The 11,636-nt window shown below is 49.0% G+C and overlaps 1 protein-coding gene and 1 long non-coding RNA gene across 2 annotated transcripts in view; both read right to left on the bottom strand.

The window, feature by feature from the left end:
* The window catches only part of SHB (SH2 domain containing adaptor protein B), a gene marked incomplete at its 5' end in the record, with an annotated part of 129,114 nt that overhangs the window by 37,185 nt on the left and 80,293 nt on the right, over nt 1-11,636 (bottom strand). Inside the window, one exon of the mRNA XM_006911556.2 lies at nt 9,512-9,727. Coding sequence (XP_006911618.2) covers nt 9,512-9,727 — 216 coding nt within the window. The remainder of the gene's footprint in view (nt 1-9,511; nt 9,728-11,636) is intronic.
* On the bottom strand, nt 4,457-9,498 carry LOC112479454. The gene is made up of 2 exons (XR_003046203.1): nt 7,038-9,498; nt 4,457-5,159 (listed from the first exon to the last, which is right to left on the bottom strand). It is a non-coding gene; the product is annotated as an uncharacterized LOC112479454 (long non-coding RNA).

Here is an 11,636-nt window from a genome sequence, read left to right as displayed (position 1 = left end):
GGGGATTGGAGAGGGCAGGGGTGGAGAGGCACAGAAGGGGCAGCTGTGAGTCCCCAAGAGGGGGAAAGGAGGGAGACCGTGCACTGGTCTGGGGAGAGAGCTGGACTGTATAACCCTTAGAGCCTATGGAAACACCATAAACTTTCACAACCATGCACAAATACTTGCCATTGACTAAAACTCTGTTCTCATGACGATGGTCCTCTGCTGCTTCAGCTTCCTACATGTATGTTCCACATCATCTCATCTGTCCCTCAGAGCAGGCCAAGTATTAGAATCCCCATTTGGCAGATGGAGAAACTAAGGCCCAGAGAAGTGAAGCCCCCTTTTCTCCTCCATTTTAAGTGTGGACCTCACTCTCTCCCCTCCCCCACCTGCCCTGCGAGTGAAAGCTGCACCTCCAGGTAGGCTGTAAGATACATGTGGCTCAGCAAATGTTTGCTTTGCATTTCCAGGATCATCAACAAAAGGCCTCTGTGTTCACCTCGCAGACACATGTAGGCCCCAGGCCACCACGCTGCCACATCTTATGGGTGGTGCCCGAGAACAGAGGTCCTCATTGTGAGGGAAGGCAGTGGCGACTCTCCACAAAGCAGGGCATCCATCGGGAAGGCTGTGGGGCAGGCGCCAGGACGCCGCTTCCTGGGTTCCACAAACGCAGTCCATACAAGTACAGCCAAGCCTGGGCTGGGGAAGGCAGGCCTGGCACAGGAGGTGCGTCTTCCTCCTCTTATTCTGCACCTCCCCCTAAAGGAAACGTTGACACCATTGCCTGGTGCAAAGACCCGATCCCAAGGGCTGCTGCTTGGATGCAGGAAATGTAAGGAAAAATCCTGATAAAGATAATTAAATGACCCAACACAGGAGCCTTTACAATTGCAGGAGCAGGCCATCTTTACCATCATAATTCATTCTACAGATGAAAAATGAAGGGCAAAAAAGGGACCAAATTGCCTCAAGACAACAGCTAGATTTGAACTTGGACTTGACCCCAGGTCTTCAGAATCCCAGAGGCCTCTAATGAGTTCAGCACAAATCCTGTCTATAGTATAGCACGTTCTCAAGAAAAACCAAAAACAAAATCAAAAAACAGTGGAAACGACAGTGATACCAAAAGCCAGCATCCACAGAGTACTCACTGTGTCCCTGACTCTCAGCACCTATTGTCACCCCATTTTACAGATGAGGGAACACAGGCAGCTTTCTCAGGTCACCCTGCTAACAAGTAGCAACACAGAGCTTTAAATCTGGACCCCCGGCACTTGAATTGTGTATACTCTGCTAGTTCTGGGCTGGGCTCACCTGTCATATAGAGATGGCTTGCTCACATCTGATGCAGGGTCTCCTGATACTTTCACCAGCAGTCCCCCACAGACACTTACTTAGAATCCTAGGGCCTGGGAAAGGGGCTTTTCTCCCATTCACAAGCCTCAGAGAACCTGTAGGGAGCAGGCTGGGCATTTGTGGAAATGAGTTTCTCTGTCTAGGAGCCCCAAAGGCCCAGCCCAGCTGTTTATATGTTTCTGCTGTTGCCCCTCCACAGATGGCAGTGAGGGAAGGCAAGAGGGGACAAGCCAAATGCATGGCTCTCGGGTAACTGCCTGCCACCCACTGGCACACCAGTCTCCCCATCCCCAGTATGGTATCTGAATGCGCGAGCAATCCTCAGACAGGCAGGGACACACTCTCAGCTTCTCCTTGGGAGTTCAGAGCAGAGGTGACAACTGCAGCAGTCAACAGCCACTCAAAAATGCCCCCCAAGTACAGGTCCCTCAGCCTCATCTGGAGAGAAGACAGGTATACCACATAAAAGAATGATATGTAAACAAACCACCTCTGTGTGAGCAGGCTACATGATCACATATGTATTGAAGCATCCTAAAGAGAAATTGGGGTTGGTTTCCCTGAGATTTTATTTATTCAATAATTTAACAAATATCTGCATGGTCATTATGTGCCAGGCACTGATCTAGGTGGAGACCCAGATATGAACAAGGCAGGCAGAGTCTCTGACCTCATAAAGCTTAAAATTCTCTAACCACATGGAGATCTGACTTACCAAACAGAAGAGCAAAGACATTCTATCAAATCTTTCGGTTTTTTTCCACACAGAAGACAAAGGCACTTAAAGGAACATTTCTATCTATCAATATAATTAGCAGATGAATCAAAGCTATCAAATGCTAGTGTTTTTCTTTCTTTCTTTTTTTTTAGGTTACTAAATGAATTCATTCATTTGTCAAACAAAAAGCCAACTGGAAAACCCTGTCCCTCAGTAACATATTAGCCAAAAGAAACAAGTGATCCCCATTCTCTCATTTAAACCCCCGCTTTTCTCTGCAGACCTGCTGTTCACACGTGTTAAATATTAATTACAACTGTTACTCATTAGTACATAGCTAAAAGCTCCCTACAAACACAATTGTTAATTTCCTCACAGGCCAAAGGCATTCTGGGAAGCTGTGCAGGAGGCAGGAAGCAGGAAGCATTATGGGAGCCCGAGCAGGGCTAATAGTGAGAGGAGGTGGTATGTGTTAGGTGCGCCAGGTGATCGTGGCAGGTCTAAGATTCCCTAAAGAATCTTCTGCAGAGGCCGAGCCTGTTTATTCTGAGTGCAAGAGGATGAGTCACAGGACTTGGTGGGAACAGCAAGCCTGGAGCAGTGTCTGACACTCACAGTGTCAGGGCTACCAGCTTTGGAGTATTTGTGTTTGACTGACAGTGACAAGTTACGAGATCAGCATGAAGTGACCGCAACTGCTTCTGCCTCAACAACAACCTGAGCCACCTTGCACAAGCACAAGGTAAAGGAAACTTTCAGACTTGCCCTCTCTACACTCGAGATGTCAATGAAGCAGAGCAAAAGGCTTTGCAGTCAGACTGAGTTCGTTAGCTGTGTGAGTGTGGGCAAGCTGCTCACCCTCTCTGAGCCTGAAGATGGTCATCTGTGTGATGACAGTGAAACCATACCCAGCTTGCAGGGCTTCCTAGGGTTAACCCATGCCAGCTTCATAGCTGGTGCTAAGTGTTAATTTCCTGTCCTCCCCTGCACATACACACACCCTCTTCCCCGCTCTCGCCTCTGCCATCTTAATAGGATTATTTTAAATTAGCCAGCTGAGTTGGCTCAGAGATGACTCACAATTGTTTAGATAATAGATATACCTGGGACTTTTCTTTTCTGTCCTCTTAGAGCCTCACTGGATAAGGCTGGGAAGGTATCAAAACTCAAAAGGGCACCTGGTTAAGGGGTGACCAACATAACATTAGCTCCCCAAGTTGACAGTGACAAGAGTGTATCTGGCTGTTCCAGAATAAACCAATGCACACCCATACAGGATGTGGTAGGCGCACACAGGGGTCTCAGCCCAACCAGGAATGAGAGTGGAGAAGTGACTGGTCATGTCAGGGAAGGCTTCCTGGAGGAGGTAAAATTGATACCAGCCAAGGCAAGCTGTGATCTCCCCTCCCTTCCCTAACTCCTCTCTGGCCCCAGCACCTAACAGTACTTTCTATCTTCTAGGTTCTCAAAGTGGGGTCCCTAGATCAGCATCAGCAACACCTGGGACCGTGTTAAAACTCCAAATTCTCATGCCTCGTCCCCAGAACCTAGTGAATCAGGAACTCTGGGGTTGGAACCAGCAATCAGTTTAGTGCTTCCTCCAGGTGACTCCAACACATGCTCTGGGCAAACCAACCGATCCATAAATGTGTCACAAGTAGAATGAGGAAGTGGCAGAGGAAAGAAAGGCAGTGGGGACCTTCTCACACCCAGAGACCAGTGAAAAAAGAATGGAAGACTTGGGTGGCTTATGGTTAGAACTCTATTGCTGGAATTGAGATTTCGGATTTCTAACAGAACCGCTGCTTTCTATATCCATGAATCTCATTGCCAGACATAACTGGAATGAGATTTGTAAATGGGTCCTCTGTGCCCTCTAAGTACTCCTTTATTCAGTAGTACTGTTTTAATATTAAATTAACTTTTATTTAATACAGCAATCCTTCCCTGAACACCAATAGTCATTTTCTCATGCATGACCCTTTAGGGCTTACAAAGTCCTTTCGTACAGATCTTTCTCCTTGACCGTCACAGAGATCCAGTGTGGCAAGGGTTGTGACTATCTCCACTTTACAGATTTTATAGAATCTATAAACAGAATCTGCCTGAGGTTCCACAGCTGGTGAGTGGTGGAACTGGCATGTGAACTTGGGATTATCTGACTCCTTCTGTCCCACCGGCTCCTCACATGCAAGACACTGTCCTGAGCTTTCTAGGGCAGAGAAACCCACCAAGGAGCTAGCGGGTAAGACAGACAAGATCCCCCAAACAAGTGTGTTCAGCACTGAGTCATAGGTCTGTCTTCGTTCTTTGCTGGAAGGCAGAACTGTCCTGGTTGAATTAGGATACAGCCTAAAAAGTAGCTTCAATAGAGACACATCTTCAGACAGTGAGTCAAAGATGAAATGACTTTATTTCCCTAAATGATCTTGAGGGTGCCCTTCTCACATTCTTCTTCAGCCTGGCTCCTTGAGCAAGGACTCTGATCACCCGCTTCTCAGAGGCAATTGCAAATCATTAAGGATGTCGCTTTTAACTTCACTCACTGAATTAAAAGGAAATGTTGATCCATCCTCTGTGTATAGCCTGACTGGCTGTGCTATGAGGTCTCCAGTAGTTCCCTTCCTCTCTGAGCCTGTTTCCCCATCCGGACAAGAGGGAATGGGATGCCATGGTGTGAGGGCCCCTCCCTGTGATGAGTGGTGGCAGAGCATGACCGAATCATGGCATCTCAATAGTCACCCAGATGCAGGCTCAAACCTCCAGAACTTGGGATCCTACAGAATCCTCAGCTGGAGCCATTCATTCCAAGTGGGAACATACACTCAGAATCACATCCAACTAGCTATAGATATAGGGAGAAATCAGTGCAAGGGTGATATGAAAGGCATGTGGCATCTCCTGTGGGCTCTGGGAAGGTGAGGGCTCCAACCGTATTTTATGCAGCATCTGGGATGGCAGCAGGGAGTCAGACGACAACTGGGTTAGGGCTAGCTCTCTGGGGTCGGACTTCTCAGGTTTGATCCAGGCTCTGTGGCTGACTAGGTACGATCCCATGGGCAAGTTATTTCTTCTCTTTGGATCTCAGTTTCCTCATCTGTAAAAGGAGGAAATTAATCTCCCAGAGGGTGGTGACGAGGATGAAATGAGGTTGACGCACACAGAAGGTGTTCCACAAATGCTAGCACTTTCCCGACGCGGTGTCCTTTAAGCCTCACCAGGACCCTCTGCAGTGGGAACATTTCCCAGGTGAGGGAATAGATGCTTCCAGGGCAGGTTCGATCTCTGTCCTCCCAGTGGCCACTCTGAGGTGCGAAGGCACCAAATCTGTACCTTCCCGAGCCAGGGTCTGCTTCTCCAGGATATCAACCCAGCTCCTAAGCCCTTCCTACCTCCTATGCAGGCTCCATTTGTCCATCTGACAATCTGTGCCACAACACCAGGGGCCGGTCAAACCCTCCACATCAACTGGCGCCACCCTGAGACAGTGTGGAATCACCTCAGGGTGCTTCTCCTGTCCCATACTGTGTAGGGAGCTCCACAGAGCCCTCGTGTGGGCCCAGAGTAGCATCTGGGAGCTATGGGCTTGGCCGTAAGGCCATTTCTAGACCCACCTGCCTGCCTCACAGTTTGTTGCTGTAAAGACTCCCAGGGGGTGAGTCAAAGCAGGCTGGGAACTTAGTCTAGCCAGCCCTGAAGGCAGGTGTTTCTGCCGGGTGGAAAGCAGGCTGATAACTTGATAGAAGCCACACCGCTTCTTCATGATGGCAGTGCTACAACTGGTTTCCAGCAGCCAGTGGTGAAACTTGACCAGGCATCTGTCTTGGGGGCTGGGATCAACAAAGGCCACAGAGTGGGATGGGATCCTCTGGGCTGGTCAGAGTGAGGGTAGGGGTGGGGGTTCTGCCTAAGGCCACAATCGGCTTCCTGGAAAGACAGCAGGCAATGAAGGCCCAGGGATTTTTGGAGAGCTTGTGGTATTTCTTACTTCCTTGACCACAGAAAGACTTTCATTCCCAAGAAGCTAGGGCCACCTTACACCCTGCAATAGCTGTTTTCACAGCAACCAGGAAGTGATAATCAAGTCTTCCTGAGGCTGCAGCCCCCAGAGTCCGGCTGAGATGAGAAAGGTCTGAATTCCATAAAGGCTGGTCTGGAGCCCCCAGCCCAGAAGGGCTACTTTTGTGGAGAATACCAAAGCCCCTTTTGAGAAGTGCCTCTTTTCATGAATGCAACGCAGGACAGAACTTTGAAACGCAGAAAGCACATTTGCTTCATTCATAGATTGTATCATGGAGCTAATTCGGAGGCCTTCCCTTCTACCTGTCTCTGACCAGCATGCTGGGGTCCTGTTGGAGGCAGCACAGCAACATCCTTGGCAGTGACTGAAGGCCAGCCTCCCACCGCTGGCAAAGCTCCCAGTGAGGGGAAGCTCATTATACAGGTATAACTGAAATTCTTACCACTTTCTTGGACCCTAAATCTCTATGACTCCTCCAGCTCTGCCCTTTGGGGGTCCCTCACAGTCACGCACTTTGCAAATTTGAAAACAGTAACCAGGTTCCCTGCCCAGGTTTCCCCATTCAGGCTTAACATGCAGAACCAAAGAATGTAAAGAGTAGAAAGAGACCGTAATGATTTTGCCTAGACATTTGGATCCCACACAGACGTTCCCTAGCTATGGATCCTGTATCCAAGGCTCCTAGGACCCATCACAGAACTCTCAAGAGCCCGGAAAAGCTGTGTGGGCACTTCAGACACGTATGGTAGTAAGGAACACAGGGTCTAGTGAAGCACTGCTTTGCTCTCTGCAACACCAACACACACACACACACACACACACACACACACACTTTACTCAAGCACGATCACTATCCTTCATTCCTGAGCAGCCACACTTCTAGGTGTACAAATGAGACTGTGGCAGCACTTCAGCAATCGAGCCAATAGAGCTGTTGCAACTCATCCTCGTTACCTGACAGGTGGTCCATCCACATCTCACTCCATCTCCACTCTGGACTGAAAAACAGGAGCGTGCTCCTCACCCACCAACATGGCACCCGACAGGCTCTATCTACAGATGTGGGGAGGGATCCAGTCATGATCAAAGGCTAGTGCTCACAGCATCCATCCAGCCCGAGTCAAACAGCTTCCGTCTATGCCCCTAAAATCAGAACTGAGCCAAAAGCTTCTGGGGAGAAGCACAACCAGCATATACTCTGGAGCAGGGCACACAGAGATATAAACTGCTTGATAAGACACAGACAGGGACATCTTTATGAGTCTGTCTTCTATTGGCAGCCTAAGACAACAACATATGATGACACTTCTGATAGTAACTCAGCAATGTAAAACCTAGTCCAGAATGAATACCTGTGGCTCCAAAACTTACTCAGAGACAATTCTTCTGAGACCTTGCAATCCTTTGTGAAAAACTATGTATACATTCTAAAACCACCTTTGGGCAGAAGTGGACAAGTTCTGGCCTGAGAGCCATTTGAAAAGTTGATGTCCAGTAGGGGAAGTGCATTTCACTTAAATGTGTACACGGACAACCTGGAGGTCTTGTTAAAACAGATTCTGACTCTAGGTCTGTGGTGGGGCCCAAGACCCTGCATTTCTTACCAGTTCCCAGGTGATGTGATGCTGCTGGTCCAGGGACTATATTTTGAGCACAAGACTAGAGCATCAAAGGTAGCACAGCCCTCGAGAGGCCTGCAGGTGCTCAGCCCAGGAGACGGTGCTATCCTATGCCATGGGCTCTCACTGTCTGGAAGAGCTATCACATGAGACCCTTTAGCCCTTTAATCAAACTGGTGTTTGCAAAGAGCGAGTCTGACAGCACTGGCTCCGTTCTAGCTCCTCTCACACCCTGGAGGAGTGCAGTCCCTGGTCAGCGATGTCGAGGGAAGGGACAGTCTTTGGATTCCCTTGTGCCAAGGAAGCGAAGAGGCTATGAAATGCATGGGAGGGACCTGAGGTGACCAGGGAACTTCTGCCACACGACTTCTCATCTCTGGCTCTGGGCTGAGCACTCACAGCCTGGCAGGTGAAACCAGCACCTTCAGAACAAACTACGTGGTGAGAGAGAAATGTTCACCAAGGATAAGTACAAGAAGCTCGACATGCCCGGAGGGACAGTAAGAAAGCCCACGGATGAATGGCTGTGTAGAGATGGTGACGTTTGAGCTGGGCCTCTGAAAGAGGCACAGAATTTTTCCAGCTAAGATAAGGCAGGGAACAACATTGGCAGAAAGAACGGGATTTGTACAGAATGTGCTACATCCAGGGAACTGCGAGTAGTATGTACTGGAACATCCAGAACATCAACTGAGGGACATGATGCGGGTAGGGCAGAGGCCTCACTGTTGGAGCTAGGAAGGGAGGAAGGGTCTAGTTGTGCACGAAAAGGGGAAATTTCAGGCAAAAATGAATCTTATAATTAGAACTCTCCCTTGATGATCTTCAATGTGATGAGAGTTAAATTAGTCACTTGGTATCTCATTTTTCACATATCTAAACTCTTAGATGCATAAGAGGTTTTTTACATCTGGCTTTTTACAGCATACCATTAAACAAGCATTTCTCTAGGTTGTCATAAACTTTGACAACATGACTTTTTAGTGGCTGCACTAAAAAGTATGCCAGTTCATCAGTCCCTGTGTGCTGGACATTCAGGCTGTTCCCCATCGTTTATGATCAGAAACAATGACTTCTCTAAATTTTAGATCGGAACCTTGACATGAATCCTAAGGACTGGAATTAGAATTGAAGGGTGTGAACATAAGCTTAAGACCTGTGATGCGTGTGGCAGACTGTTTCCCAAAAGGCTGTGGGAGAGGAGTTTTAGGATGGGGATGGATACCTGGATTCTAGAAAACCAGTCTCGGAGTGAGACGGAAGGGAGCCACCTGAGTCATTCAAGGGGCTCTTGGCCAGGGGGAGGGCCAGCCCCTGATGTGCCCGTGGCCTGTGCTGTGAACAGGTTCATGCTAAAGCTGGGGCAAAAATGTAGCAGCCCTGGATGCGTACAGGCCTAATGCAGCCACGACCAGATGGATAGAAGCATAAGGCTCCCTCAGGCACAACAGGAACCGTTTTGCAGATGGATTTTTAGTGTCTAGGAACATTCGTTCTGAAATCTTGGCTTTAGTGAGCTAGAGCATTACCAACAGGACCAAGACAGAGTCAGACGATGACATTATCTGGGCTGCCTATGAAGAGTGGGGAGACTGGCAGTGACACCAAGGATTTCCCTTTGGCCTGGCCTCCCTTCCCTCTAGGTCCCTCCTCACCTTTGAGGGGTCTAGAGATACTAGAAAAGAGAACAGCCCGACTGGATTATCTAACAAAGCCCTGTGGTTTACCTGAGCAGGCAGGAGCTGGTGCACTGACTCCCTTTACCAAAGATGAATGTCAAATATGGGTCACCGGCCACTGGCTCCTTACCTGCCAGAGCTGGGATGGTGACCCGGTTCCACTCCCATGGCTGGTCATACTCATCGGCGGGCCTGTCGTCATCCTGGGGCAGCTTGCTCTCCCGCAGTCGGGGGCTGACGGTGCTCTCTGAGTCCGAGTCGATGCTTTGGCCCTCGGGTTCATAAGGGGTGTCGTATAACTGGATGCCTTTGTGCTGGGACCGGACACTCTCCTGCCTCTGAAATTCTGCAGGCAAAAAGGAAGGATGCAGAGATGTAATGGATATGTAACACATACTTCCTCACCTGAGACTGCCAGGTGACACCTACAGGAGTTCAGAGCTGCCAGCCAAGGAGGTGAAGACTGCACAGGCATATCGCCCCACTTTCTGCATTTAACTGTTCCTCCTGCCCTTCAAAGGCAGCATCTCTGCTTTCACCAGGCAAGGCTTCCTCACAAAGATCTCCAGCTCTGGGACCTGAGGACAGAACCAGAAGGCTCACTGCCACCATCAGCTTATTCATCACAGTCTCAAAGGCAGGGCCCCGACGTGCACACGATGTTCCAGGAGTGTGGTGACACCAGCCCAGAACAGACAGGGCTCTTACCCCTTGCTTTACAGACAAGTGGGGTCTTCCCAATAGGGTCGTTCTCCATCCTTTGGACTTTCATTCCGTCTGAATAATGAGGAGCTTGGGCTCAAGGATACTCAAGTTTTCACCTAGCTTGCATATTCATTTTTAAAGACCTAACAAGCTTCCCCAGGGGACCTGGGGTTACTATTTTCTCCTCTATAAAGCCCCATGTGCTATCCTTTCTCAACATTTCTACTTCCCCCAGAGTCTGCCTGTCTTCTAACACACTGAGCACATCCAAGGACGTGAGAGCAGATGTCCAGTTCCACATTTGAATAACGAATAAAACCTCTCAATCTTCTGTAGAAGATGCCAAGGACTGGCACCAGTGTGGACTGATAAGGCTCCAGACAAGGGACGTTCATTTCAGCTATTGCTCATTCCTGAGAGGCCAGTGGTGGATGAAAGGTGGAGGCTAGGATGCTACGACTGGGTGCTTCCGAGTCAAACAGGGACACTTCACTTGCTTGGATCATAAACACCCACTGTTTTCAGGACCCACATGGGGACTCAAGGACGGGAGGGCTCACTGCAGAGGCCGCTCTCAGGAACCCACCGTTTCCAGAAAAGATATAGCCACCTAAATCATCATAGTACTCGGGCAAAGGGGCTCGGTGCAGGGCTATGAGAGGCCTGTGAGGGGTGAGGCAGGAGGAAAGGGAGATGGCATTTGAACTGAAAGCTCTGACCACGGGAAACAGGAGAGGACAGGATTCCCTGTGGAAGGCCCAGGGCAAGCCAAGGCGATGGGGCTGGAGAGAACGTGTTCACTGCTTACTGTCCTGTCTTACTGTGGTAAAATATATATATATATAACATTTGCCATTTTGACCATTTTACAGTTCAGTAGCATAAAGCAGGAGTCCCCAACCCCTGGGCCGTGGACCGGTACCTGTCCGTGGCCTGTTAGGAACAGGGCCGCACAGCAGGCGGTGAGCGGCAGGGAAGTGAGCAAAGCTTCATCTGTAGGTGCAGCCGCTCCCAGCACTAGCATCACCGCCTCCGCTCCACCTCAGATCGTCAGGCTTTAGATTCTCATAGCACCAGTTTCTGGTGCCAAAAAGGTTGGTTGGGGACCACTGCATGTTGCTGAGCAACCATCACCACCATCCAACTTTTTCATCTTCCCAAACTGAACTTCCATACCTGTTAAACACTAACTCCCCATTTCTCCCTCTCCCAGGTCCTGGTAACCACCATTCTATTCCTGTCTCTATGAATTTGATACTCTACATACCTCATAGAAGGAGAAATCATACAATATGTATCCTGTGACAAGCTTATTTTACTTAGCATAACATTTTTAAGGTTCTTCCATGTTGTAGCGTGTGTCAGAATTTCATTTCTTTTTAAGGCTGAATGATATCCCATTGTATGTCTATTCACTGTCCACTTTTGCTAGACTACTAGGTCCAAAGAGGTTGTGAGAGTGAGCTGTTTAAGCGGACTCTTCGGGCAATCTCCAAATCAAAGTTCCAATGACATAAAGATACGGTAGAAACCCAGAGGAGAGGCACACT

Source organism: Pteropus alecto, unplaced genomic scaffold, assembly GCF_000325575.1.
Source record: "Pteropus alecto unplaced genomic scaffold, ASM32557v1 scaffold114, whole genome shotgun sequence".
Classification (NCBI taxonomy): domain Eukaryota; kingdom Metazoa; phylum Chordata; class Mammalia; order Chiroptera; family Pteropodidae; genus Pteropus; species Pteropus alecto.
Note: the sequence above shows the minus strand (reverse complement) of the source record. Positions and strands in the feature narration are given on the sequence as shown.